The sequence below is a fragment of the Calonectris borealis genome, chromosome 6, assembly GCF_964195595.1.
Source record: "Calonectris borealis chromosome 6, bCalBor7.hap1.2, whole genome shotgun sequence".
NCBI classification, from domain to species: domain Eukaryota; kingdom Metazoa; phylum Chordata; class Aves; order Procellariiformes; family Procellariidae; genus Calonectris; species Calonectris borealis.
The window spans coordinates 42,936,905-42,952,965 of record NC_134317.1 but is presented as its reverse complement, the minus strand read 5'-3'; the positions used below and the strand labels follow the sequence as shown (position 1 = coordinate 42,952,965).

At 51.8% G+C, this 16,061-nt stretch overlaps 1 protein-coding gene across 1 annotated transcript in view; it reads right to left on the bottom strand.

The window, feature by feature from the left end:
• Positions 1–9,032: 9,032 nt before the first annotated feature.
• Positions 9,033–16,061, bottom strand: part of SH3BP4 (SH3 domain binding protein 4) — a 37,963-nt gene continuing 30,934 nt past the window's right edge. Inside the window, exons 4-5 of the mRNA XM_075153793.1 lie at positions 10,937–11,125; positions 9,033–10,694 (exon numbers count right to left, since the gene is read on the bottom strand). Of these exons, the coding sequence (XP_075009894.1) occupies positions 10,470–10,694; positions 10,937–11,125 (414 nt within the window). The 3' untranslated portion in view covers positions 9,033–10,469. The remainder of the gene's footprint in view (positions 10,695–10,936; positions 11,126–16,061) is intronic.

The window sequence follows — 16,061 nt, the reverse complement described above, 5'->3', positions numbered from 1 at the left end:
TGGCTCTTGTGTTTTCTGACTTGAGAGATATGGGGCTGGACGCTTGTTCAATCATGGAGAGAGAGCTGGAGAAGGGAAAGATTCAGTGCCCCACGGTGTGAAAGCCACCTCAATGCACCAAAGCCAGTTCTCAGCATTACTGTCTCACTGCTTGGTGACTTGGTCCTTGCTGAGAGGTTACATCCTGAGGCTGCCACAGTCCCCACTACTACGTATAGAAAAAGTCAAAAAAGACCTTAAATGTAAGTTAATATTCAGGGCTCAAAACAGTCTGAGACATCCCGGTACATCATGGCAGCACCGGCATCCTGCTAAGTACCTGGTTCTGTTATTTTCTATTGCTGTTTGAAAAAGCATGTACTTTACTGAAAGCTGTTAAGTTCAAGAAGACGGTCCCTCTGCTCCTCAGCCTGTCCCCTTTGCAGTGCCCGATTCTCGTGGGCATCCATGCCACCTGCAACCTGTCCAGGATCGATGCCGACTGTCGCTTTTCATCCTCTTCCTTTCCCTCCCCCACCTCTTGTCCTTGGTAAACAGATGGAAACCTCTTCCTTGGGACACGAAGAGGGAGTCCCCACGGTGCACGAGAGCTGACCTGCTTTTAAAATGCAGCTTTTGCAGTTCCACACGTTCCTGAAGTGACAGCTCTGGCTGTCCCCACGGTCCTGGCTGGAGCCAGGTGACAGCAGTGCATCTGTGCAACGGTACGCAGTGCCTCTGGAAATGCGACCCAGCGAGACCTCGCAGTGTCCATCACACTACCAGCTGCAGTGGTTTCGGTCATCTCTGAGCATGGGGCTGGCTTCCAGCACCTGTCTGGTGCAAAAAGCACTTTAAAATGTCCTTATGGAGATGTTGTCCGAGTACCCTGCTGCAAACAGGCTCTGGATTGATCCAGTGACTTTCTCTGCATGGACAAGAGAAAACCCCCTTAATTTTAGATCAGATGAACAGAATTTTAAAAAAAAATTGCAGTTGTTCAGGTTTTTTTTTTCCCAACTCAAAACTTCTTGTGCAGGTAGAGGAAAGGAGCTAAGAGAAAGGGAGGAGGATGCAAAATGCCCATCCCATGGCTTTCATTTCGGAAAGATCTCTAACAAAGCTGAAGCAAAACAGCAGCAGAAACCAGGTATCCTCCTCCTCTCCTTTTCCCTTTGCTCTCCTTAGCCTTGACTAGTTTGTCCTGCTCTTTATTTTCTCTTGGCTTATTGGAAAAATAAGGAGGAGAGAGGAGCCTTAGGGCACATGCGGGGCCAGGAATGGACAACCATCACGTCATGTCCAGTTTCAGCTGTGCCCAGCAGAGGACACTACGATATCGCTAACAGGAGGGAGCAAGGAAAAGGCCATCCTTCCCCGCCAAGCCAGCGGGGTCGGTGGAAGTCGATAGCGACTTGTTTATCCATCCGTGCTCCAGGAATACGGACCCTGCTGCAAAGAGATTCATTTTCGGAGTGAATTAGGGGCCAAACTGCGTGGGACAAGCAGCTTTGGTGCAGAAGAGGGAGCCGGAGGGGCTGCAGTATCACCGCAACACGGCCTTCACAACCCTTCTCAAGGGAAGAGTTACTCTGGGGATGCCGTCCCCTCTTAATCAGGTACCGTATAGAGCCGTGCTGCCTCTTAAACAGGGCAGAGAGCCCAGGCTTTGCTTCCCTTACTGGGAGAAGGAGAAATCATTGCCACGGTGCATTTCTAAGCAACAGAGAAGAGATCGGGTCACTTCCCAAAAGGGGAAACTGAGGCAGGGCCAGCCATTGCTCCTCTCCCTGAGCTGTGCAGGCTTCACATCGCCCCAGGGCTCCAGGCACTGCACCCTGAGCTTTTCCAACAAACCCTCCAAATCTCTGCTTTTAAACACCTGCCGTAAGACAGCAACCAAAATCCCTTCGCTGCCCTTGGAGAAAGGAGAGGCGCAAACACCTCCCACCTCCGGCAGCCTCTCGGCATCACTGAGTGCTCACATAGCACCCCTTCGGAGCTGTGAAAGCAAGAGGAGAGCTGTTGCTTTCTGCTCCCACCCGGGGACTTTTTTAGTGTTTATTTTATTTTTGCCTGAATTTTAACATCCAGGATTGCAACAGTAAGGCTGGGAAAAAAAAGCAGTGCAAGCTAGTGCTGCTCCTGGCTCTTCTGGTGACCCTCGGACCCCCCTGGCTGCACAATATGGGTGAGACCCTCTTTAGCTTTGGGATGGGGGTGTCCTGGGGGACACAACAGCCCCGGCTCCGGTGGGAGGGTGCAGTCGGCATCTCTCGCTGCTTCCCACCAGTCAGACCGCGGGAAATGACAGGAATTGCTGACATTTTTCTGCAGCCACAGGGTTTCTGCAGCCTCACCCCAGCCCTCCGGTCCCCAAGGGCAATGGCGAGGTTTTTCCACTACTACAGGAGCTCTGGGCAGCTCTCAAGCTCCTCCACCTCCCCGGCACGTGGGTCCAAGAAGACCCGTGGTCCACAGGGACAGAGCGCTCCGAGGGGGACTCACCCCCTTGCAAGACATGCTGAGAAGTTAAATATGCTCATTATCCACGGGCAGAGCAAGAAACAGCAGCAACCTGCAAACAAGCACTGCCTCCTCCTCCCCTGCGCAGGGCTCCCAGGGCCAGACACCCGCAGATGGGTCCTGGTGTTGCCTCACCCCGCGCACTCCCACTCGGATGCTCGTGCTGAGACCTGCAATTACTTAACTTGATTTTTTTCAAGATCTGTCTTTTGGGTGTGGCTTCGTAAAAAGTAAATACTTAGTGCTGCTGGCAGCCAGACATGACCCCAGTTTGGGGGGTTTCACAGGAGCTCTCAAACCCCCTTTCAGCCTTGTTTCCCACTGTGGGAAAGCACTGAAAGATCGAGACGAGCAAATGTGGTGTGCATGCCCGCTTCCCTGAGGAGTGCGGATGAGGGATGCTGACCTGCCAGGAGCAGCACCAGCCTCGTTTAAAAAAAAAAAAAAAACCAAAAATCCCAAAACCACATGCATCCACAAACAGGGGCTGCAGACATGGTGACTGCGATGTCCAGAGCCCTGCCCTCCTCCCTGAAAGCCTGGGGAGCAGCGCAGGGGTAACGCTGATACGGGTGGCACCATGCAGCCCCCCACAGTCCGTGGTTGAGGTTCTCCCATAACACGCCCTGGCCCCACGTCGTTCTCCAGAGCTATCCCAAAGCAGGCTCTGCTCCCTGCAGCATCCCAGTGGGCGAGCTCCACCCCGCAGCCTGGGGCTTGGCACTGGAGATGTCCCATCCCAAGACATGCCGCGTGATGGGTCCCCATACCATACCGACGTGGTCCCCAGCACTGCCTCGAGGATGGCAGGGAGCCTCCGCTAGCAAGCCAGGCACTTTTAGCTGGAGCAACCACGCAGCTCTCCAATTAATTATCACCTGCAGAGGTGTTTTTAGGAGTTATTTATAGGTGAGCGTGACGAAACCTGGGGAAAGCAATTGCCAAAGTGAACCAGACGCAAAATACAGGACAGCCTCTCCCCTCCCTGGGGAGGAATGTGCCCTGCTGAACCTGGAGAGGGAGCGAACTGCTCCGGCTTTAGCATTTAAGCTCAGCGAGCCAGGTTAAACCCATGTGGCAGCTGGGCTCAGTCCATAGCTTGGTCCATAACCCTGCTGCTGCCAGTGCCGCAGGCTGCCAGGACTGAACCAAGCTTACAAAGGAAAAAGAAGATAAAATCTCTATCCACAAGCGTTTCCTCGCCATCTGGGCTAGCTCAGGATGCTGGTATTTCCAGGAGAGGTCTGTCTCCAACCTCACCTTTCCCAGAGCAAACTCCTGCCCTGCCTACAGCGGGTGTCACGGCTCACGCTAACCATCATGAAAAAAAGCTGCTGTCGCGCAATTCTGCTTTGACAGGTACTAGCAAGTGCTCCCAGCCTCAATTCCCTTTCTATTAAGGATGGGTGAAAGGTTTCATACGCCAGATCTGATTGCTTAGGATGATAAAAGCAAGTCATCAGCACAGGCTGTTCAGGCATCAGCAAATCCCAAATCCCCCCCAGCCAGATAGTGACTGGCTTATCTAACCGCGTGACTCCTCTTCAAAAGCCAGCCTGAACAAACGGAGCAGATTTCTTCTCTGAAATGCTACCAGCCTAGGTTATCTTGGGAGGGGGGACATGGTCCCCCCTTCGCTGGGGCAGATCCAAGCAAGCTGCATCTGTTACCAAGCATCCCTCTCCAGCTCATCGCTCTCTCCCAGCGAGGGACCGGACCGCATCCCAGTGACTCGCTTTGTGCCGGATGAGACTTCACAAAGCGTCTGCTGAAAGCTTTAATTAACGTTCGGTGGGGGGTAATCAAAGCAGGGCAGGAACCCAAGGTTCGTTATCTTCCGGAGGCTGCTGAAGAGGCGGTGGGGGTGTCCTTTGAGTTTTGGCCACAAATGGTTGGCCCGAACTCCTTGGAGGGGTGGGTCCGAGATGATTTCAGCATACCACGAGGGAGGCTGCGGGATGGATTCGGTGATGGGCAGGGGGAGGAAGGGGAAACCACAACCGGCGGTGCTCCTGACATCGAGCGAGTCTGTTATACAGTAACAAAAATAACAGGTTCATCTCCCCAGGCAGAGGCTCCTTCCTTTTCGTGTAGGACATCAGGGTCCTCCCACCCCAAATCAAACAATCAGCCACCCCTTGCCGAACTAACCACCCAAGGAGTGAAGCTTGCCCCTCTTTTGGCCAGGTTTCACGGCATACAGCCTTAGGGAAAAAACACGCCTTTATATTCTGCTTTTTTCCCCCCATTATAATAAAAGAGCCCAAATGTGTCATTTGTTGCTTGGAAGTCCCTGAATTTCACCGATGGATTAAGCCTGCTGAGTTGTGAAGAGGCGAGCCCCAGGGGATGCTTCGTATAAAGCCCGTTATCCAAAAAAAAGGGCTTTCGATAGGAGGGGTGAGGGGGTCACGCCACGGATGTGCCATGGGAGTTACATTTCCAGGGACAACGCCCACCTCTGTTAATTTACAGTCATCCAACCCCACGTTTTATGAGGGATCAAGCCCAATTAAGTTGGCTTGAGTTATTAAGGTGGGAAGGTTGTAAGAGTTATAAGAGTCCAGCAGACAAGGAAACCCAAACCTGGAACAGGACTGCTGGGCCAGATGTGCCTGGGAGGCCAGCAGAGCCCAGCACCAGGGCAAAAGTCCAAGCGATGCATCATGATCCTTGCTGAAGGTGCTTTCTACCACGATTTTCCACAAAGCAAACCATCGTGCCTCCACCTCGCACCGGCCATCAGAGGAGGGCAGATGCAGGAGACAGCACTGGGAATGATGGCCTTCTGGTCAAGGCCTTCAAAAGAAACCTGCCAACACGAGGAAGACCTAGGAGCAGCCCTTTAACCAACTCCTCTCCTTAAGCACTCATGACCAGCTCCTCATATTGCAAGATAGGGGTGTCCTGACAGCAGATAATCCCCAACAAGCATTTAATTGAGAGCTGGGAAAGAAGCAAAGCAATTGATTTTCTGCAGGGATTTCTAGGGATGAAAACAGATGCCCTGAGACCTCCAGGGTCTTCAATCAGAGACTCTCGTTTTCATTGCAAACCGCGCTGGGCGTCCGGACTCCGAGAGCTGGCGAGGATAAAGCAAAAATCACAGACACAGCAGCTTTTCTCTACAGACACCAATAACCCAGAGGTGACTTTTCTTTCTCCCCCCCCTTCTGACCTATCTTCTTCAGTCGTTTAGCGTCGAGCTGAGCTGATAAAAGATGATCATTCAATTTTGATGGCTGAAGTAGAAGAGAAAATGATGCGAATGCATTTCCAAGGTGACCTGTGCTGAAGCAGGTCGTTTCCTCGATTGGCCCGAGGAAAAAAAAAGCCAAATCATTTCTTTGAAGTTGAAATATTAGAGGGAGTCAGTCAGCAGTGAAGCGGCTAATGGGGAACTGCCCAAATCAGATGGCTCCTGCCCTTCGAGCTCAGAGCACGTAGGAGCGAGGCGGCACATGGTGAGGCATCCGTGGTGGGGCATCATCCGTAACCATCCCGGCGGTGAACCTGCAGTGCCAGGGCAGTCAGGTGGGGACCGATAACCCCAGCAGAAACCAAGCCTTTATGCAAATAATTCAGAAATAATTCAGAAAACGCCACAGCAGACCATCAGTGGGACATCATCTCACACGTGCTCCTTTTTTGCTTTCTCACCGGGCGTACCTGCGCTGGAGGATGGGTGTTCGTGCCACGCTACGTTGTGAAGCTCCCAACATCAATCACCGCCCCAGCCATGGGTTACCGGCACTGACCGATTCCACAGAGGAAAGGAAACAAGTAAGGATGGGCAGCTGAGTTAAGACGGCCAGCAGAGACTTGCTAGGAATTGGAAATGAGGGGAGAGGCAGGCAGGCAGCGGGATGCACAGAAATCTGCAGGTTTCAAGGAAGCAAGCCAACGCATCGTTATTGGACCAGCAGATCCATACGTGTAATCTGATCCAGGATCATTATTCCCTTGTTTTTATTCTCAGCTTATGCACATCTCAAAGCATGTGTATCTACCTGTGCAAAGCAACGAGCTGTTCTAGGAAAGCACCTGTAGGAAACATCAGAGGGCTGAGAAGCAGCAGCAGCAAGTAAAATAGCGGTTCAACTGCATCATCCCCGATTACAACTTTGTCCCAAATGCACCATTTTAAAGCCCAAATGTCGGCCACCACACAGCCGCTCTCCAATAGCCACGGCGGATCCTTTGGGCTGCAGCAATGCTCATGCTGTAGCTCTGCTCTCTCCAGGGAGCCTCAACTGGGGTCACAAACTGACTATAGCCCCAAGAGCCTGGACGGTGTCCGAACCACAGCCCAAATCCCATGGCGGTCACGGGTCTGGGCACCGAACCAAGCGGGGACGACGCAGCAAGGATTGAGCGAGCCTGGGCTGGAAAAGCGTGCCGGCAGTACGTCCATCACCCTGCTGTGGAGGCCAACACCCTACTGAAGGTATTGCTGAAAAATTAGATGGGTTAGATGGGAAAATAGCTGCTTGGGAAATAAGGGACTGCTGAGATCACAAAACAAAAGGAGGAGAGCCAACATCTGGCTCCTGGTGCATCATCCCTGGAAGAGTCTGGGAAGAACCTGTTTGCTCATTGCCTTTGACAATGCAAAGGGGTGTTTGGTACCTTCGTCAGCTCGTGAGTTCCACAAAAAGGTTACTTTTTTAATTTTTTCCCCCGCTCTCTTCATCTTTTCCTAGGCTAGACCTTGGTTTTGCTTTGGAAATCAGGTCACATTATGCCGAGAAGGAAATTTCCAATCTCCTTCCATGAGCAGGGTCTGGTACCCAGCTCCGTACGCTCATTAGTGTGCATCCTCCTGCAAGCTCATCCTCCTGCAAGCTCATCCTGCTTGGAAGATGGATTCTGAGGTATTCAGGAGAGGACACAGTAACACCCACTCAGGCATGGATGGAGCAAGGGGTGCCAAGCAAGGTCCAAGCACGTCCTTGTGTGCCACACGTCCTCCTCATCACCCGTGAGATGCGGCGGTCCTGGCTCAGCAGCCCAGAGGTGCCTCCCCGTGCCAGACCCCAAGATGTGTTTACCAAAAATGAAATCAAACCATCATGTCTCCGCTTCACCCTCAGCAAACCGAAGCCACGGCCGAATATCTGAATATTTCACTTTCACGGCTTGAAATCTGAACTGTTCATACCAGGAGCACCGGAACCGCCTTGGCTAAATACAAGGATTTTTTTTTCTCCCTTCAGAAAACAGCCAGAAAAACATCTCCGTGCCAAAACAAATCCTGCAACCAAATCCTTTCCTGCTTCACGAAGTTTCTTACCTAATGCTTGAGCATAAGCAGCACCTTGGGAGGCCAGATCATTTTCAGCGACTTTCTCCCGGCGAGGGCAGGATGGAAAGGCGCAGGGAAGGAAGATCGGATTGAGATCAGCCCCAGAGGACCGCTGGCTCTAGGTACGGAAACGTGCCGCGAGAAACACGTCATTCGCGTGGTGGAAAACCCGCTAAATTAATCCCAAGCATCCAAGCTGCTTTGAGATGAAGAGACAACAGTAGGTGACGTCTGCGCAGGAGCACTGGAATAGTAACAGCTTTAATTGGAAATTTTTTTTTTTTTTTTCCAAAAATCTTTTTTTCTTTAAGAAAAGAAAAAAAATAGGAACATTAAACATTAAGTACATCAACCAGTTACTGCACAAAGGGTGGTAATGCAAAGCCCAGACGGAGCTCTTGGAGAAGGGCCTGACGTTTAGCGGGCAGAAGGCATCCGAAGGACATTACGCCCAAGTCCCGGCACGTGAGGAGGGACTGGATTTCGGAACGAGGACAGGGACAAATTAGCGTAGCGGTTACCCTACGGGCTCCGAAACGTGCCAGCCGTGCTCCTGCGAGTCTCAGGGAGGGCGCACGCCATCAACGAGCTGAGCACGGCATGTTTTAGGCTGCTGCTGAAATGTTAAGCTGGGTATATGGAGTACCTGAGGTAGTTAGAAGAACCAAGGGGGGATTAAAAAAAAAAAAAAAAAAAAAGCTGAAATTATTCAGGGACATCCCTGAAACACAGGAGGCTCAAATTTCTGCCCTCGCCTGCTGTTGACACCCTCAGGGGTCCCCGGTGAGGCTGTTCTGCAGAGCCCCAGACCCTGCACAGGACCTACAGCACGTGCTGCTTCGGAGAACGGCAAAAACCAAGATTTCGGTGAAACCCCAGGAGAAAGTCGTCCCTCTGCCTGCACGCACGCTCTGGCAGGAGGTATTCCTTATTGCAACGGAGATTTTTGCTCGTGCATGGAAAAACATGCTCTTAGGGTGCCTTAGGGAAAGAGAAAGGGGACGCGTAGTGGGCTCGGCTGCTGCTGGACCATCTCTCTGTGCTACGTTAAGTTGCATAGGAAACTCCTTAAAGCCCCTGAGGAGAAATTTAAGGTGCTATTTACTTCTTGTGGGGTCTGGCGAGAGTGATCGTTTCTGAGGACGTGATTTTGGGAAGAGGAAAGGAGACCGGTCCCTCCGGAAGCGGCCGTGCCGGCACAATCTGCCGCATGCCTTTCCCATTCTTTGTTTTTATTTTTTTTTTTTTTTTTGGATTAACCTGAAAGAAAATCATCTTTTAACAACTAACCTTTCTGTGGTAGCAGCGTTGTGGTAAGACTTTGCACTTAAAATAATCTTTCTGTGCAAAAATATTTCCCTCGCATGTAAAATATTTGAAAGCTGGGGAGCGGAAGGAGGAGGGGAGGTGATTCAAAAGACTCGGCTATAAAACAAATGGGGAAAAATATGGGCACTTGGTGCTGCAAATATTTAGCTCAGTGGCACCAGATTTATAGCAAAGACTATTTACAAGTTAAACTGGACTTTAGGAGCCTTGAAGAGCCCCGCTCAAAGCCCTCTGAAATCAATGGCAATGAGCGTTAAGTCGCATAGCACATCTGGAGCTTCTCCAAGTGAGCTCGGATTTCAAATTAGGAGAAACATTTTCTCTTTTCCTTCTTTTTTCTTTTTTTTTTTTTGTGCGTGTAAAGGGATATATGGATGGCAACAATTCCCTCCCCTTTTCTGACCTCCTCCCCAGAGAAGGAGCACCTGGAGAGGAGCAGCCCAAGCGCTTTGCTGCCATGGCAAGGTGAGCCACTCCCACCATCCTCCTGGTCTATCTCCCAAGGAGGTCTTCTGCTGAACCCCAAACCTCCAGCTTCTTCCAGAGATGACCTGCAGCACCTGGGCGGGATGAAGCGCAAGGGGCAGCGGCCGCTTCTCCTGGTTAAAATCGGTACCCGTGCATCTGAAAACGGGCAACGAGCATCTCCCTGTTTGCAAACGAGAAAAGGCATGTTTGCAGAGACGTGAAAATAAAACAAAAATTAACCAAACGGCTCACAGGGCCTGTGAATAAAAAATAGAAAAGCTCCTTTTTTGGTGTAAGATGCTTGTTGGGCTGAGGACATCCTAAGTTCATACGGTGCTTTACGTCTGGTGGTCTGGCGAAGCCTGACCAGGGTGGTGGGGGAGGGCATTTACTGTGCTTCCTCTTAAAATAGGTATTTACATGACTCATGTTCGTCTCAAAAACGATAATTTAAAAGCGGTTTCTACAACGTAAAAAACAGCCACAGCTTCCCCCCAAAGTGGTTACAACCTTTACTGCTCGTTACAAAAATTAGACTTTTATTTGTAAATGCCTAAAAAATGTGATCTCTTTTGTGATCCCTTCCCACCCCCTTGCCCCCTTTGAAGTTTTTTTAGTAAGAAATAGTTTAACGGGTATCAATGCCATATGAAAAGCCATCCCCTTCTGGATGCCTTCCCACCAAGCAGGGATGTCTCCTGCTGATTTCCAGTCCCAGTGGAGAACTTGCAAACTTTGGCCTCTTAAAACCCGGGGAGAGCAACCTCCGCTTCTTTTTAAAGTCAACTGCTTCAAAAAAAGGGGAAAAAAGCACAGAAGAAAAACAGCAAATGAGATGTGGACAGAAACATCGCCGCAGGAGCTAGATGGCAAAATCCTCGTGGTCTTGCGGGCTGAAGGCAGCTGCCCGCAGCATGTCCAAGGAGTTGACGAGGATCAGGGTGCCGGTGAGATGCTTCCAGCGCTTGGTGATGGGGTTCTTCATCTTGTCCAGCCCGGTGTGCAGCTCTTGGATCACGTCACGGTAGCTGTCGCCCATCTGGCTGCTCCAGGTGAGAAGGAAGTCGTATGCTGGCTTCCACATGGCCTGCGGTGATGGGGCAGAAGGAGGAGGAGGTCAGAGCTGAGCTGGATGGTCAGTGGGCAAGTGATGCCATCCCCAACACACATCCATCCCAGACCAAGCATATCCCCGGGGAAAAACACCCCCAAATTTCCCCAGCACACCCAAATCCCTTTTATCCCCCCAAAGGTGCTCCAGAAGAACGTGCCCTGGAGGTATCTGCAACCCTAGGGGACCCGTGGAGATCGAGATCCATCTGCTCTCACCTCGCTGTCCACCGCCCCTGTCTTGTCCCGGTGCGGGGCCTCATAAGCATCCATCTGCTGCTTGGAGACCTTGGCGAGCTTCTCGGCGAGCTCCCTCCAGCGCTGGGCCACCTCCACAGCCGTGGTCAACAGCACGAAGTCCTGGATGAGCCGGACGACCAGCCCTTGGCAGTCCATTTTCAGCAAAGCCTGAGGGACAGTGGTGAAAACCAAACCAGAGAGTCAAGGTGGGCGGTAGATGGCAGGTACCCAGGGGACCGTACAGGGAAGTCTCTCAAGAAGCCACCCCAAAAATCCTCACACCCCCTTTTTGCCAACAGCCGGTGAAATTAGGCCACCAGGCTCAACAGAAGAGTAATCCCATTAATTGAACAAAGCGCCCTACCCCTGTCCAACGAGGCTTGCAGCCTGGGCTGGCCAACGCAGCCTTGTTTTCCAAGCAACCCCTCAAGATGTTCAGGCGCCACCATAAGCAGTTTAAAGCACCCCAGGGGCTGAGAAGAACAGATGCCTTTAATCAAGGTAACTAATCCAGCGCCATGCGTGCAGCTTGCCTCCCCGAGCCCGGAGGAGCACGGACAGGCAGGTACGGGCCAGCCAGAACATTTTGGGACGAGACCGGGACATCAGCCTTGGGAGGAGCTGGGCTGGGGTAAGACCCAGGCGAAGGGCCAGTTGGCAGCACTACAGGACCATTGCTTGGCTCGGGATGTTCTTGCTCCTCTCGCCGCCCCTCTGCCTTCCCATGCCAGATCAGAAACCACCTCCTTCTGCATCATTTATTGGCCTAAAAGTTGAGATTTTCTGCAAAAGGTTTTGAAGAAGTGGGGAAGAGGAACTGCAGCAGTCACAGTTTTCTAGCTAGCGATAACTTAGCCAGGAAAAAAAATGACAGAGCAGTGTTAGCTCCTACCTTTAGGTACCAAATCACATTAACATCTGCTCGAAGTGGAAAGCAAGTTGCAATAGGGGAAAACCCACAATGCAACCCAGGAAAGGAAGGGTTTAAGTGGTAATTATCAGAGGACAGGATCTGACCGACAGAATCAACATCCCACTCACCAGGGCTCCCCCATCCTCTGCCAGAGCCCGTGAACCGCAACAGCCTCAGCGGCAACCCCAGTCCCTGGACAAATCCCACCTCGAACCTCAAGTGGCTACAGAAAAGCAGTTTATATTACGAAACCGGCATCCCCTTTTTAAAACATGGAAACCAAGCAAACAGACCCCAGACTATGCCTTGGGCGATAGTTTGCTGAGTACCCTCTTCTTTTCCTACGGCCAGATCCAGAGTCGTGGTACTCAGGATGGTGACTCCAGGATGGGTGAACACCAAGGGCTCAGCGTTTGAACAGGAGGTCTCACTTCAATAAAGGCAAACCACAGCTCAGGGATGCAGGGGACAACATCCCAAGGAACCACGCTGGCATACATGTCCCCGTTGGGAACATCACCCACGTCTTCACAACAGCACGGGGCTGATTATCACAGAAACCGTGGATGTGGTGTTCCACACGCTGCCAGAGCACTTTCTACCGCCCTGGGTCCTGACATCCTCTCCTGGCACAGGGGGTTCTGGGCAAACCCCAGCTGGTTTGGCTCTGGGGCAGAAGAAGGGTTAAATCCTTGCATAGATGGTTTCACAGGCACAGTTGGGAGAAGATGGGAACACCTGAAACCACTCCAGCAATTTGCAAAGCAAATGCATGTTGATTTTTCCCTTATCTGTTTCCAGCTTAAAGCTGGGCTTGAATCTCATTACAGCTGCAGACCAGCGTTTGTTTGCTCCTCAAGTGCTTACACTGGTTTCCTGTACCAGGAGAGAAGTAATAAACCCTCTTGTTAAGCAAGCAAGGAAAATACATTTAAAAGAGCATTAATTTTTCTTTTTTTTAAAAAAGGGCATTAAGAAGCATTTAGATCTCACACCTGTGCCTCCTCTCCAGCAATGCCACCTTACCACCCAGCCCCCAGATTCTGCACCCTCTCCTCTGCAGGCGGAGGATTTGGATGGTCCCAAGGGCGGGCAGATTTAGCATCCTCAAACTTGCGTTTCCAGGCGGCTCGATCGCCTGCGTGCAAACCCCGAAACAACCTGGTATTTAGCAAAGCAGGCTAAATGAGCCGCTCTCATCTCTTGCCAGAGGCTGAGCAGGTCTGAGGCAGCGGAGGAGGCCACTGGGAGCAAACTGCGCCGCAGGGTTAAGGATAGAGCTGCAGGAGACAGATTCTCCCGTTCCTTCTGCTGCTCGAAGTAAACAAGAAAACGGCATCAAGTAAAGCAGCCGGGAGGCCACGTAACTGAGAACTGTACAATCGCTTGAAGCAACAGCTTTGGAAGAGACTCATTGCTCCCCGCAGCGCAGCACATATTAACTCTGAAACCTACTGATGGCGACAGGAACACCTACTTCCTGCACTTTGCCCGTGGTGATTTGAGCTGGGGAGGCTCAACATGCACACTGTGGGCTGGGGAAAATGCAGGTGAGTGGGCAGAGGTGACGGGGGACAGCACCAAAGCCAGGTGGGGATGGGGTGCAAGAAGGACACGCAGCCGCTAAGGTCGGAGCCAAAGAGGGAATATCAGGTAACAGCAACACGCTTTTTTTGGCCTGGGCACAACTCGTTCCCTCTGTCACAGAAATACATGAAACGCATGCGGGCATGGGGCTCTCCTGGAAGCCCTGACTGCCTGGCCGAGATTAGCAGGGCTCACAACAGATTTAATCCTCCAGCAGGCGCTTTTGGGATTACGCTACAATTTCTTTCCATCCTCCTCCCTCGCCCTGGACAAACCTCCCCAGATAGCTGGGTACACCCACCGTGTCTCCATCCCTCGGTACCCAGCCGTGCTCCCTGCCGAGGCGTGACCTGGGCTGTGCCTTCCCAGCGCCCTCCAAAGCCTTTATTAGCCTCAGAGCGGCTCCAAGCCTGCTCCACCAGACAAGCACACAGCAAAGGAGATGGTTTGATATTCAAATCCCAGTTCAAAGCAGAGCAGAAGCGCCTCTACTTAAAAGACATCCAGGGGAGGCTGAATTTGCATCCCGGCTCTGAAATGCAGAATCCCATTTCCCATCCTCTAATGATGAAAACCAGCATCTGGAAGAAAGCAAGCCGACCCCGAAGCAACAGGCAAACGACCCCAAAGACCACTTGCAGATGCGCGGCCACCCCTGCCCATGCCCATCACCGCCACCTTCCCGGTCCACTCCCGACTCTGCCAGCCTCCAGCCCTGCTCGCTCTCCCATGCACAAATATGCAGCCCCCCGCGGTCGAGCCCTGACCCCCACATGCTCTGGAGGAGCTATCTGAGCTGGGGGGGTCTTGTGCTTCCCCATCTTCAGCCAAACTAAAGGAGTAAAAACCTTTCTCCTTTGCCCCGGGAGCAGAAAGCACCGCCAAGTTCACGTGTGCCCACCAAGCGCGGTGCAAGACCCACAAGGAAGCTGTTATGGAAATGGACTTTTAAAGTTAATGATTTTTTTTTTTAAAATAGCATTTAAATCAGAAAGCGCCCCAGGGTGTCTAAGCGTTATCATCCATTACTCAGCCCCTGAAACGTCTGTACGGTGTTTGGCAGGGGAAGCGGAGATGCGGTTACCGCAAGCAGTAATATTTAGCGTCCCATTAACCGCGGCGGGGACGCGTGCCGGGGAGGGACGCGACCCGAGCACGGCAGGCGGGCGACGTGCCGGGGGCAGCACCGTGCTGCGCCTCTCACCTGGCTCCCGTTCTCACAGCCCCGGGACCTCCTCAAACACGAGGAGAAAGGTGTCATTTCAGGAGAAGTGATGCCAAGTGCCATCAGCCAAGTGCAATCACAGGCAGCTTTTTTTTTTTTTTTTTTTTTTTTTTTGCAAGAGCAAAATTGCATGGGAACAAGAGCACAGAGCCTGCAAGGGCTGCAGTGGGGATGGAAAGGCAGTAAAGATTTCCTGCCAGCCCAAGAAAATAGAAGCTGGTTGTCTTCTACTGCCTGCGGAGCAAGGAGCCTGACAAGACGACAGCTGAAAGGCATCGGTGGCATTTCTGCAGCTTTCTATTAATTGATAGGGGCGCAGGGCAAGACTTGCAAGTGCATGAAAAAGACCTTGCTGGAAGCTTGCAAGTGACGACAACTCCTTCTGTGCTGCGAGCAACTTGGCTATGCGAGGACAAGCCACGTCCTACAGACCACATCCCCATCAACTTCAGCATGACGCAGTGTGGTTCCGTAGGGGAGCAATGCCCAGGATCTATACGTGTGGTGGGGATTTGTTCCCATGAAGGCAGAAGAAGGGCAGGAGTCTGGTTTTCCCTCAAATTCAGCACAGGGATTACCATTAGCTAGCAAATTGCTTTGGGATGGAGGAGCAAGAGGGGCCCAACGTGAGCAACCTTGGGCTGGCGCGCTCCGGGCGTGCTCCAAGCAGTGGACACCCTGCTCTGCAGGGCATGAAGGACTGCTTGAGCCCACCAGCAGCTCTTTGGGGTCTGCCCACACCAGGGACAAGCAGTAGGTTTTGGTAGAAGAAAGGCAGCATGCAGATACCTGCAGTCAGAACAAACGATAGAAAACAATGGGGGGAAAAAAAAAAAAACCCATCATCATCTTCTGCATGATCTTTAGAAGTAGCCTGGAGAAGAGAAAGCTCATCGTTTCCACAGCTCTCTGCTGACATGCCCAGTGGCATTCCCAGAAGACCCATGTTTTTCCCAACAGCAGTGTCTGATGGAAAGGATGATAAACGCTCCATGAAAACACCGTATCGAAAATCCAGAGGAAGAGAGAAATGCTGTCTCTCATCACAGCTCTAACCCCAGCTCCCAAGGACCAGGTAGTGCAGTCACTGCATGGCCAGGTACCGGTGGCCCAGCTGCAACGAGGTCCTCTTGAGTCGGTACCCAGGCTTTTTTAGCAAGAGCATCCACGTGCTGCCTACTTTCGATGGGCAGAAAGGAGGGAGGGGAGAGGTAGGTTTCTCTTTCTTATGTGATGACTTATTTCTGAGCAACATTCCCCCAGTTACCTTCACACACCGCTGCTAGTGCTAGATTAGAAAAATAATAATTAAATGCAGATTACTTATTAACTAGTCATCACGACCAGGCTTTTCCGTGGTTGGCTGCTGGTGCATGGCT